This window comes from Cynocephalus volans, chromosome 16 (genome assembly GCF_027409185.1).
Source record: "Cynocephalus volans isolate mCynVol1 chromosome 16, mCynVol1.pri, whole genome shotgun sequence".
Lineage (NCBI taxonomy): Eukaryota > Metazoa > Chordata > Mammalia > Dermoptera > Cynocephalidae > Cynocephalus > Cynocephalus volans.
The window spans coordinates 3,147,799-3,161,163 of NC_084475.1; the positions used below are offsets into that span (position 1 = coordinate 3,147,799).

Below are 13,365 nucleotides of genomic sequence, written 5' to 3' on the forward strand. Positions count from 1 at the left end.
CAGAGAAGATTTGTTTTTTTCTTCCCTATAAACAGTTTTCATTGCTGGCAGAAGCCATATCACAAGAACGCCAAGAACTCAAAGCCAGAGAGAAATCTCAGGCCCAGGTAATAATTAACAGGATAGAAATAATTTATTTACATTTTTAGGAAATAAAAAACTGTATTATACCTTTTAAGGGAATGGAGAGGATACTGATAAGAAAACTTGTCTATGATCCAAGACATTTATCCTGTGATTTTAAGTTTACCTGTTCAGTTTCTGTAAGAGCTGTTGCTAAGTTTTTAAAAATTACTGGAGGAGTTTGAAGAGCTGGAAGGTAGAGAAGGAATAAAAGTGAGGGCCTGGATAAATGTTGTGAATAGCAGGATGACATGGATTCTTTTTTAGACATTACATAAGGTGAAGAGGGAGCTGAGATCCAAGATGGAGAAGGAAATCCAGCACCTGCAGTACATGATTACACAGAATGACGACGACGTTTTCTTCCGGGAACTGGAAGCCGAGCGCTTCAGACCTCGGCTTCAGCTGGCTTCCTTTCAGTACAGGAAAAGTCCCTTCCCATGACCTCCTAGGTGGTTTCTGAAGGCCTTTGTGAGGACAGAGCTAGAATTGGGCCAGTAAACAGTCGAAACCAGAAAAATCATTTTTAAATGTCTCATCTATGTATTTATTCCAATACTTTTTATGAGGTAATTTTTTAAATAAAAATTGTTTTCTTAAAGCTTACTGCTTTTGACTTTATGCCCTAAAAACCTGAAAAGAGGGAATAAAGGTATACATTCTTCATTGGTTGTACTCAGGCTAAAGCAATTAGCAAAACTTATTTGAGCAGCCATTTCCTGAAATCTATTACTTTAAATCCACAAAAATAGTAAAAATAAAGTAGTTGAAGACACACAAAAAAATCTCTAATTCAGAGAAGAGCCAGAAATATGGTCTAGTCATCAGAGGCGGGCCTTAGGGTTGAACCCAGACAAAGCAGTGTGTGTGTGTGTTTTTCACAACGTAACTGAAAGATGAGAGAATTTGTGCATTATGGCTTCCGTCAGTTGATGCAAGACGGCAGTGAGGCGAGGCCGAGGGCGTAAAGCCAGACCGCACGCGCGTCAAAGCGGCACCAGTGGGTGCGGGTGGGAAGGAGCACACCAACCCCACCTCTGGTATGGGGCAATGTGAGGAAAAAACCCACTTGGGGGTGGTGTCTTCCATGGCAGGAGGGCTTCAGCGAAGGACAGGAACTAGAGGGAAGCGTCAGAGCAGGTGTGGACGTGGGGACTTGGCTGAACAAAGCCAGGGAGTCGCAGAGGATGCCAAGACAGGATTGGGAAAAAGGCTCCCAAAGGGCCTGTAGAGAGTAGCGTGGGGATGAGCGTAGTAAGGATGGGAGAGGCCCAAGGAGGCTGAAGGCCCGACTGGGTGAGAGCTGATTGTCCTAGAGACAAGTGTAGGGAACTAGACTGACTGCCGCGGTCCCAAGTGCTGCCCTTGGAGTGGCAGCTGAAAGAAGGTCGAGCCACCAGGCGGGCAGGGGCTTCCTGGGGAAAAAGGTTGGTGGACTGGCCAGTTTTGGAGCATGATGAGAAGAAACATGGAGACAAGTAATTTGCTACGACAAATTAACAAGGGCAGGTGAATAGAAAGGACGGGGGAATGCACAAGATGAGGCTAGCAGACGGCAGCTAGCACATCAGTTCCAGACAGTGTCATAAAGAGGAAAAATGAAGTAGGTACAGGTATCCACAATACACTCAAGCAAAAGGAGCAAATCGTAGACTAATAAGCGTGATGCTGTTTTATTGAAAGAACTATGATATGAGTTGGTATTATACATAATAATAGCAATAGAATATAGAAAAGGCATAGGAGAATATTCCCCAAACATAACTGTGTGTGACTGAGGGACAGATTAGATACTTTAACGCTTTGCTTACTATATTTGAATACTATTCGAATGAGTTAAAACAAGCCTAACAACGCCCTTACAATTTTTTTTAAATGTAAAAGATTTTAGAAAGACTCTTAGGTTGCTCGTTCTGGTGACTGGGAGGGAGCTGGTGCTCTTTACCATACTAAGGGGTAACTAGGAATAACCAAAAAAGAAGAATCGGGGAGAGAACAGGCCAGCGAAGGGATAGAATTGCTTAGCAAAGGTCAGAAAACAGAAGAGACAAAATAAAAGATGCCAACATATTTTTGAGAAACAGAAAGCAGCTGAAGTGGTGACTCAGCAAGTGGAGGATGTTGGGATTCAAGCGCTGTGGAGGAATCAGTGAAACAAGCCAGTTTGCTCCAAAGAATCCCGGGAAGCCTCGTCATAAGGCACACGTGTGAAGTTATTTAGAACCGTATCGGTGGGGGTGTTAGAGCGAGGGGCTTGGTATGAGAACGACGTCCTCTACCATAGATAGGGAACTAACCAGACTATGTCTAGAATTAATAGAGAGTAGAATTAGCATATTATTTAGGAGTGTGGAGGTAAATACTGATAGAGCTGACAAATCTGAAAGTAGTGGCCTCTGAAAAGCAGGACGGGATGGGGGGAATGGGTGATGACAGTTTTTTAAGCCTCGAGTGTATATGACTTTTTTTAAAAAATTATTTAACTGTGTATAACTATGTTGGGTGAGGCCCTGGAGAATTAGCTGCCTCCCCTCATAAGGATGGGAAGGAAAAGAAAGAGCCAGTGTTGAGGTGAGGCAGCAGAATAAGACCTCTGTGAAGGGGTTAAAGCTGTGAGGGAAGTTTATTTGCAAAGGAAAGAGGCATCACAGTAAACAACAACAATAACGACACGGGGGTGGCTCTACAGGAGCATGAGAAGGCAGGCGGAGGCTGGTGTCAGTCAGAGAAATGAGCAGGACTGGTCTGAGCCAAAGGAAGAATCCAAAATTGGGGCTTCAGTTGCGGTTTATAGAGGGATCTGTTAGATCCCACATTTAGGCATACTGAAAACCTGTTGTGGGAGAAACATTTTAGAAGGGCCCCTCGCCAACCCCACCGACTGCTACAGGTGCCGCTCTACTTCCTCCACTTATGCAATACCATAAGGGAGACGGAAGTGGGGTTTCAGACCCACATTAGAGACTAACTGATACCCTATGTAAGCTCCAGCTCAAATATCCACAAAAGGTATAGTCATCAACAGTGGAGCACATCACCTTGGAAGCTTCCTCTCGCCAAAGAAGGAGTAAGAGGCTGGCAACTGTATGATGAACGCAAACACGCGAGGAAGGAACTACCTGTCCAGAGACTGTGACTGGATCTTACGTGTCACAGGGGTAGGAGTCAGAGACCCCACTGCTCCCAGAGCCAAACCAACTATTTTAAAAACCAAGTCTGGGATTCAGGGCCTTGATGAGGTACTTGATTACGAGCTCCCATCATGACTGATTTCTCTGCTGGACACAGATTAGTTTCTGGGCACCTAGGTTTGAATTTGACCTTCACCGAGACAGGCTAGACGCACTAGTTTGGAAGTTCAGTTTTCTAACAGCCATGCAAAGCTATATGCCTAGTACAGAGCCTGGCACACAGGAGCACAGTAAATATTTGCTGAATGAACACAGGTCACATTTAGGGTAAATATTTTTTAATTAAAATTTAACTTTAAAATCTGGTTTGTCTAGTTTGCTGAGTGTTAACAAAGGAATGTAATGCTTTTTCTGTGTAATTACCTCTGTACTGTTGCTAGGCTCTTGTTCTGTTGTATATATCCTACTGCAAGCATTTGAGATACAAAGTACAAATAAATGCAGTGGGTGACATGACTAAACCTTCATTATAACAAAGGGACAAACTTTTCAGGTTACCACACAGCAGAAAAACTTCCAATCACACATTAGTCAAATCAAACTTTTGGGTAATTTATACACTATTATAATACTAAAAATTACAAATGTATTAAAACTTTACAAATTTTAGATAAAACCTGTAAATGTGGCAATGTGAGACAAAGCCAAAAAATAAATTTCAAAAGAATATAAAAAAGGACAACATGCCTACTCTGAACTTTAACATACTGCATACCGCTACTACTTAACACTGTATTTCCCAGACGCTCCATTCTGTGGTAGCCTGTGCTGTGTAGAGACTTACACAGGTCATATTCTGGATGAAAAAACATGCCATATTCATCCCTTCTCCCACCCATGTGTTTAGCTGGACTTTCATCAATTTATAGATTTGTGAATCATAAATCTTAAAGTCCATCCATGGCTTCTAGAAAAAATATAATTGATTTCTCCTTTTCATTTTTGAGGATTTTACTGCTCAGTACCAAAGTAGGGCTGGCAAATATGATGCCCCTACCATATCTCTGTCCTCCAGATCCTTGACAGACGTGGTTGATTGCAGGACCAAATCTCTTCCCCACTAAGCCTAGAAAGGTCTCAGAAATCCATCCCCACATAGCCCTGTCAGCCACGGCCAACCAGTCAAGTTCCCGTGGCAAGAGAAAACGCACCCCTTCTCTGCTCTGTTTGGAGACAGAAAGAGGGTCCTGAGCTCTCAGAAGCTCTGCAGTGTGACAAAGGGATTAACTAAGGCAGGCATGCATTTTCCTTGAACTCATTTTATGACTAACATGCTGTCACCCTTCATAGAGCCAGTCATAAATTATTTCAAAACAATTCATTACAAACTCAATATTCTTTAAAAACTTTGATGCTGTGACAGTGCAAACAGCATTCATTTTATTGCTCAACTTCGGCATGGGCATATACATAGTTAATTTTTAAAAAACCATTTATACAGATGTTATTGATAAAGCTCATGTAACAACTGAGTGAAAATACAAAGAATATCAAAGCTAAAACACTCTGTAATAAATACAAATACAATGAAAATGATAAAACTTTGTTTTTAAAGTCAGTTTGAGAGAAGGAAGAATATTACATAAAGTGAACTAATTACATCTAGAAATAAAACAACTCAGCATTTGGTACAATCATCATCCTAACATAAGAATGTTAAATACCACAAATGGCATCCGTTGACTGTGTGCTGCAGCTTAAAAACAGAAGCAGAAGGAGCTGCTCTCCCGAACTGTAAAGACGGCTGGAACAATCTCTAACTCCCACCAATGCAATCAGTCCAATGCACTGGAAGTTCAAAGCAGATTTAGTGTTGTAAAATAAAGCAAATTACTTTGTATTTAAAAGAAGAGAAACTTGTGCTCTGGACTGTAAATACAAGAAAGAACAGAAAAAAGACTTGGTAAAAATAAACCCATTCAGGGCAACAAACTATGTGCAAAAGAAAATGTACACTATACACAGCACTATTTAAAAACTCTTTACACCAAGAAATAAGGCCCTGTGAAACAACACTCACCTCTTGTACTGTCTATGAGCTCTACAAAGTAATCACTGTTCATAATTAAGCATTCATGATGGAAAGGCATTAGTATGGGAAGTTGACATCATATATCTGAAATAACACAACTAGGAGAAGGATTAAACAAAACCCAGTTAAGAGGGACATGTGGAAATAAATATTCACATTAAACATGAGGTGCAAGTCCCAGGTTCAATGACACATTGGGGGTTTTTGTTTGTATAGCACCTATTTGGAAGTGATCAGGTAATGTAATTTTGAAACAAATCTAAATCATGTTTTCATATGTCATGTTGGTGACACCACAGACTTATGGGGGGTAATTTCTTTCTTTTAAAGCTCTATTAAGTGATTATTATAAAGTTAAAAAGGCACTCAAAAAGCGATGGCATTTGTCTGCTTTATATTGTACATTAAAACTGATAACAGTATTTCATTATTACTGCATCCCTGGTCAGTTATGATTTCTACGAAGTGTTCATCATGTCTTTACTAAAAGATTTTAAGAGTAGGCACAATTATAAACTGCACTAGTGCTTTAATATAAAAAAGAGCTGGGCCTACAACCAATAAAGTACTATCATGAAAGCTGAAAATTACTGAGAATCAAATACCAAAGAAACCATTTCTGTACATCTGAAGACGTTCCTCAGTACTAAGAATGCAGTAGGAAAAAGAAAGTGTTTGGAAGAAAAAGGTCAGCGTAAGCACAATATCACTGCACAGTTATAACTATGACTAGCTTATCTGCAGCAAATTTGGCCAAATGAAATACATTAAAATACTTAGAAACTACACAAGTAGTTCTCAACCTTTTTTAAGCAGCAAAGTCTCCACTTCTTTTCTCCCACCGTGCCCCCCTCCCCTGCACACCTCGTGAAAGCTTACTTGGAATCCGATATATAAAAGAGAAAACTTAGAGCTGCTCCGGGTAAAGAGGGAGGGGACGGGGAGTCAGAGGCCTCTCTCCTCAGTCACCAGTAAGGCCTCTCCCCTCCCTCTCTCGCGAAACTTCTCCTAAATCATTATTCCTGAGGCACCTCCGAGGAGCCCTTGGCTCCAAGAACATAGACTGAAACTCACTCCATCACAAGAAACAGAACACAAAGGACCTATTCACTGGATAATTAAACTGCAAAATTTAAAAGTTATCTCATCAAAATATGCTATTCTTATTTCACATCAATGTAAAAAAAAAAAAAAATAGTGCATATTTTGAATGGTTACATCAGATTTTTCCAGTCCCTTACCCCGAGTTTTGGTTGCCTCCTGGATCATGCAACATGCCACACACCTTGAAAGCTCAATGCGAACATTTCAAAATCAGATGCGGATCTTTAACGCTGAGGGAACTGAAATTCCCTTACTTCCAAAATTAACTCTTCAGTTTTGAAGTAATTTATACTATAAGAGTTAGAATCACCATTTCTTTAGTAATCACATCCCTATGCACCAACGCCAGTACTACCCCCACTTCATCCTGTTCAGTAAAAGCAGGGTTTTTCTAAGCTTGCTAAATAATCTTTAGAGCAAAACTGTTCCTTTTTCATAATTTGAGCTGATTAAAATTATGAGCAGCTAAACAAAGCTTCAGGATGGTTTACTTGATAGAAACTTATAGTTATTAAAATATAATATAAATTAGGTGCACTTGTCAGAGACTTTGGTTTACAGGAATAGTATATATATTAAAGATAAACTGACCCAGCAAAAGAATGAAAAATACCATCCCATCCACGTGCTCGGAGAAGGTATAAAAATGCAGTATTTTGATTCACAATAAAAAGTAAATCCAAAATACTTGATCATATTGATTCAAGATAAAAAGATCAGGTTTTTAAAAAAATCTCTTAAAAACAGGGAGCCCCTGAACACATCTTATTGTAGCAAATAAACTACCAAGTTTAGAGTAAATGGCTGCATTAGGACTTTGACAACCAAAATTATATAGCTGTATTCCAGGAAATTCATGCTTGAGAAATATAAAATAGACCCACTTAGATTGAAATATATAATGCAAAATATAATGCTCTGTTACAGAAAAACATAATATGCAAATGGCTTAATTTCTTAAAGACAATGATTCTTTTAGCCAATTGTTTACAAAGCTTGAATAATTCAAAATAATTTTATTTTTTTTACAAAGAGCAAGTACAGGAGTTGTTCAAAATCATGTATTCAATCAAAATGAAATGTGACTTGTACCGACTGCTGAAGTTGCTTGATGTTTGAGAGACTTGAAATCTGTGAAGCAATTTGAATAGATTACCGTTTATAAAAATAGTAGTAGTCTTTAAGTGTAGAATACTGCCTAACTCTGGAAATGTAGGAAAAGTCAGCATTCTTTAGGTTCAAGATATTAATTTTAAATAGCAGCTGAATGTGGCCTCATGGCAAAGCATAAAGACCTTTTTTCCTTGAAAAGGAATTTTGAAATTGTCCTTTCCCCTCACAGTGTCCTAAAATTTTTTTTTTTAAGGGGGCGGGGTTTCCTGTATTTCAGCATTCTTTGGAACTGCTGAAAGGAGGCTGTTGGTCAGGGGTATAAATAGAGTCCTGGGTAAATCCTTGAAGTCATTCCACAGCAAACCCACATGTTTCTTCGATGGCTGTTAGCAGCTTTTCATATAGCTTTTCATAGCTTTCATAGGGCGGAATGTCTATTCGATTGAAGCTGTGAATAAGCAAATCAGATTTTACATAGTTATTCAAAATAAGTAAACTGGCCTAGCAAATGTATATTAACATAGCCACATCACTCTCTGTCACGTAGAATATAAAAAGGTTGCATTTCTCTAAAGTAGAGATTACCACTGTGGGGTTTTCAAACCAATCTCTGAATAATCTTAACTTTTTTTTTTTAAAAGATGACCGGTAAGGGGATCTTAACCCTTGACTTGGTGTTGTCAGCACCAAGCTCACTGAGTGAGCTAACCGGCCATCCCTATATTGGATCCGAACCCGTGGCCTTGGTGTTATCAGCACCACAGTCTCCCGAGTGAGCCACAGGCCAGCCCTAATCTTAACTTTTAAATCACTTAAAAGAGCTGTTTAACATTCCTTTTAAAGATCCTCAGTAGTATGAACAATAAATGAAAAGTCAAATCTGTTTGGAACTAGCACCTACGTACACAGATTGAGGAGAAAGCTACAAAAATAACTTACCAAGTGTGGGCTTTTGGCAGGTTGTTAGTGCAGGCATCGATCTGGTGTATGGTGAAGAGTCGAGGGCCCGCAGCACCTGCAGATGAGGGAAATGTGGGTCAGATCACTGCAGGCGCATCTATTAGTCTCCAACATAAACCACAGGGTCTGGGGATAGAGAAATGCTGGCAAATCCACACATACCACCAAAGGGCAGCAGGAAGATAATCTGAGTTTTGAACGCTGGAATTGACCTTGGATAAGGCTGGATTAATAAGCTAGCATTTCAATTTGAGAAAAAACTCAGGATTGAAATCCCTCTGCCAACTCCTATCTTTTAGAGACCATCAATATCCCAAAAGAATAAGAAGAAAAGCAATTGGGCAAGTCCAAGATAAAATACATGCACATTCAAAAAGATGACAACCTAATGAAAATTTAGATTTCATGACTCAAACTTGGCTGACAGCAAAAGATCAGCAGTGTACAGAATAAATTTCAGTTAACACAGACACCCCCTACAAGCAGATGCAGGAGCAATACAACTTCACTTTATGCATCGGGCAGTCTCTCAATAGGGAAGGTGAGCACAGCTCAAAGGAGGCTTTCCTCGTGGACTTGCAGCGTAAGCACTGTGGGCAGCACTCTTGAATTACGGACCGGTCCTGCCTGGTACATCCTCACTCACCACCAGCAGCTTTGAAAATGACGGGCTTAAGAGGTGAAGAGCAACCGCCCCCCAGTGAAGCACCGCAATCATCAGCAATGTTACCAACTCATGCCCAAATTAGACAGCTTATTCCACAGAAAACAACTCCTGAAAATGGAAAATGGTTGTAAATAAATGGTCCAATGCCATGCAATAATTACAGTGCTCTGACCAAACAGATGGGCTCTGTGACTCATGCTGCCTCTATCAAAAGAAAAAATAAAAAGTAGGGGAGGGAGGCACCCCAGGTAGGGAAATGGCTTGCCAGGCTGAGATGTGAATATGGAAGTGGACTTCTCCTGTGGGAATGTGGAACAGAAATAAAAGCAAGATGACCAGAAAATGAAAGGCAGAGCCATTACTACATAGGGTCTCCACCATGCGGCACTCACTCACTGCAATAACAGAGAACCCCCGCAGAAAAGGCTCTTGGGAGGGGAGCAAGAGAAAGGAAGGAGGAGGAGGAATCACTAGGTGAAAAATTACAGATATAAAAAATAGAGTGAAATGAGCATCTGTTTATAAGCACATGGTTTGTGAAATATCTATATAAACCCAACACTGACTTCCCCATCCCTATCCCCGCCCCAGGACAGTTTGATGCCAAGTTGCCACCTGCCACTCAAGCTTTTACCTTGTAATGCTTTGAAGCCCTGCAGAGGCACTCTAGAAGATCCCGTCACAAACTGAAGTAATCGTGCACGGCGCTCTTCATCAAAAAACTCCACAGCTTTCCAGAACCACTTGACAACATTGCTGTCTGGTGTACAGTGTTTTAACCGGGTATTTACCTTCCAGTCATTAACATCTATCTTGCCAAGTCCACAAATAATGAGCTGTCAAAATATTGCACAAGTTATGCGCCAGTGGAAATTAAAGCCATGCCCCAAATTCCTCAAAATAGAACCTTAGATTTTCAGTGTTGGTTCTCCTTTGGTAGTTCTTAATCAAAGGTGCACATCAGATTCATTTGGAAAGCTTTTCAAAATATACACACCAGGTCCTATGCTGAGATTTTAATTCTGCACATCTGGGATGACAGTCAAGATCTGTATTTTTAAAATCTAGAAGTATCTACTCACTGCATGTTCGCTTCCCAGGGTCTGAGAACGACTGTGATGGACTTGACAAGATAAAAGAATTTTGAAAGTTCCACAATTTCATAAGAGAATTCTAAAAAAATTTTTTTAATGGACAGAAACTGAGACCCAAAGAGTAAATACAGTTTATATGTGCCTTCCTTAGACCTGCATCATATTTTACTGGCTACAACACTTATTAGCTTTGTGGTTTGGGGCAATTCAGATCACTTCCCTTGGCCAGCAGTGTCCTCTGCCAAAATATGACAGTAGCATCTATTTCACTACATCCTATGAAAAAAAACCAGTAGTGCACAGCAACTCAAGAGATGTGTTAAAAAGGGATTAATACAATATGCTTAAAAATGTTAAAATTATATTAAAGCACAAAATACACGCATACACTGATATAGAGCTCTGCTTGACATCCTGATGCAGTGTCAGTATAGATGAACTATATCAAAATCATTTTGATACTTCTCCTTGGGGTCCAAGACTAACTCTTTTTTTTTTTTTTTTTCATTTTTTATGATTTTATTTATGTCAAATGTTCAGAATAGGCAAATATAGAGAGACAAAAGTAGGTTAGTGATTGCCTGGGGCTGGAGGGAGGGGCAATGGGAATTGATTGCTAATGGGTAAGCAGTAATAAAATGTTTTAAAATGAAGTAGTGGTGATGGCTGCACAACCCTGGATTATACTAAAAGCCACTGAATTGAGTACTTTATTTATTTATTTATTTATTTATTTATTTATTTTAAATTTTATTTTGTCGATATACATTGTGGCTGATTATTGCTCCCCATCACCGAAACCTCCCTCCCTTCTCCCTCCCCCCTCCCCCCAACAATGTCCTTTCTGTTTGCTTGTCGTATCAACTTCAAGTAATTGTGATTGTTATATCTTCTTCCCCCCCCCCCAGTTTGTGTGTGTGTGTGTGTGTGTGTGTGTGTGTGTGTGTGAATTTATATATTAATGTTTAGCTCCCACCAATAAGTGAGAACATGTGGTATTTCTCTTTCTGTGCCTGACTTGTTTCGAGACTAACTCATTTTGCTAATCTAACACATTTATAACAGTGAAGTATGACAGTGTGTAGTATAAAACAAAATGTAACTTGCAAATCCTAGATAATTCTGTTAATCCAGTTAAACACTAAAATAAATGATATACTTTTTTTTCTAAAAAGTTTAATGATTTCCTTAGCAGTAGAAACTATATAATAAATCCTGACCCTACTGAATAAAATCTCCAACAAAGCTTCTACAGGGTTCTGAAAAGACCCTCAGTCAAAGACGCACTGGACAGGGAAGAGGTGACCCGACAGGATTATGGATGTATTTACAACACAGAAGATACCTCCTAAAGTCTTTTCTTCAGAGAACTGGCAATTCCAAGGCCAAATGCCTCATTCATTGAATAAGCAAATGAAAATGCTTATCTGTCAACTGTGCTGCCATCCCTGCTGCTTCCCTCTGCCTCCTGACTACTTCCCTCTGGCCATTTCACTATGAATAACTCAATCCAAAAGGAATGCGGATAGTAATGAGTCAAGTCAGTCTTTTGAGACTTGTTTGCTAATAGGTCTGTTACAGATTTAGTTGGAAGGACATTGAAGTTAATGAATAAAATCATGTTTTAAATTATTTTTTAGACTTCAAATATTTATGCTATCCCTATCCAGTAAATAATTTTGGAAACTGGTAGAATAAAATGTTATTATTTTTTCAAAGTAGTTCAGTAGAAAATTCAGATGTATTTTGTTAAATGTCTTAATTATAAAAACCAGACCTGAGGTGCCTTGAGCTTTAAAAGGAAACAAAAAACTGCTTCTTGTTTAATAGCGCTATTGTTAGGATACGAATGTTTCCAAAGAGTCTAAGGATGTTTAGATACAGCTTATCCTAAGTATTTTAATTATTTCCTCTATGATCTTGTCTACCAAATGATTTCTTGCAAAATTTAGTATAAACCCAGGCCTTTATCCAAATAAATTTCAATATGGTAGACACCAATAATTAGTGAGGTTTTATTTAACTAAATCAATAACCGCTTAATGAGGGAATAGAAAAAAAAAACACTACAAGAATGTATACATAAGACATAAACCTTTCTGGTTTAAAACCAGAAAGGACAACATGGAAAAAAATTTTTTTAAATGTTCATAAATAGGAGAGATTGCTTACTTGAGAAATTCCAAAGCATGAAAGGCTTTTCCTGTGAATGAGAATTCTCAGGGCACTGAACCGTAAAACTTAGAAAGCACCAGAAACATAACTTTTCTCTAAAACTAAGCAACAAAATAATTCTCAATCTTTCCTTGTTACATTAGATGATGTCATAACATTAATGCACTGACCTCTAACTCCTTTTCATCAAATGTCTTCAGCAGATGCTGTGGAATTACTTCATTAAATCCTTTCTGCAGAGCCAGGAACTGAGCCTCAATACCTCGTAAAAATCTCCAGTTCACATAGAGTCTGTAAACATTGGACAGAGGTTTCATATGATTGTATATTCAGATTTGGTAATTATTATGAATCCCTACTTTAGCAACATTGCACTTTATGAGCTTCTAGCATTAAGAATTGAGTCTAAAAAACCTCACACTGAGGGCCGAGCCAGTGGCGCACTCGGGAGAGTGCGGCGCTGGGAGCGCGGCGACGCTCCCGCCGCGGGTTCGGATCCTATATGGGAATGGCCGGTGCGCTCACTGGTTGAGTGCCGGTCACGAAAAAGACAAAAAAAAAAACAAAAACAAAAAAAAAACCTCACACTGATGATGAATGGATTCTGAACTGTGAGGCAGTTCTATGTAGATAAAAAGTGGTAACTTTCTACTAACAAAAGCAGCATCAATAAAGCAAATCTTCAAATCAGAGAAACTCCTAGTAAACTGGAAGTCTACGGGACCTCAGATGGGTCTGAAGCTAAAAATCCATTATAACGTAATGCCAATAACCAGAATAAAGAGCACACTTATTCAAAAATTACTATTTTTCTAGTTTTACTTGAAAATATAATCTGAATGTTCTGGGTGTTTTGATTATACTTGGAGAAGGTCTATGAGAGAAGAGGAGGCAGAGAATCCTCAT

At 39.1% G+C, this 13,365-nt stretch overlaps 2 protein-coding genes across 8 annotated transcripts in view; one reads left to right on the forward strand and one right to left on the reverse strand.

Moving 5' to 3' along the window:
* Positions 1–729, forward strand: part of CEP95 (centrosomal protein 95) — a 31,946-nt gene extending 31,217 nt beyond the window's left edge. For all 5 annotated transcript variants that reach the window (XM_063080298.1, XM_063080293.1, XM_063080295.1 and 2 more), the window contains 2 exons: positions 36–107; positions 391–729. In XM_063080298.1, coding sequence (XP_062936368.1) covers positions 36–107; positions 391–567 — 249 coding nt within the window. In that variant the 3' untranslated portion in view covers positions 568–729. The remainder of the gene's footprint in view (positions 1–35; positions 108–390) is intronic.
* Positions 730–7,433: 6,704 nt separating this feature from the next.
* SMURF2 (SMAD specific E3 ubiquitin protein ligase 2) overlaps positions 7,434–13,365 on the reverse strand; it is a 99,802-nt gene continuing 93,870 nt past the window's right edge. For 2 of the 3 annotated variants that reach the window (XM_063080703.1, XM_063080701.1), the window contains 4 exons: positions 12,630–12,750; positions 9,825–10,026; positions 8,503–8,578; positions 7,434–8,011 (listed from right to left, as the gene is read on the reverse strand). In XM_063080703.1, coding sequence (XP_062936773.1) covers positions 7,912–8,011; positions 8,503–8,578; positions 9,825–10,026; positions 12,630–12,750 — 499 coding nt within the window. In that variant the 3' untranslated portion in view covers positions 7,434–7,911. Of the gene's footprint in view, positions 8,012–8,502; positions 8,579–9,186; positions 9,299–9,824; positions 10,027–12,629; positions 12,751–13,365 lie in introns of those variants that run through there. The other variant, XM_063080704.1, reaches the window with a different exon arrangement.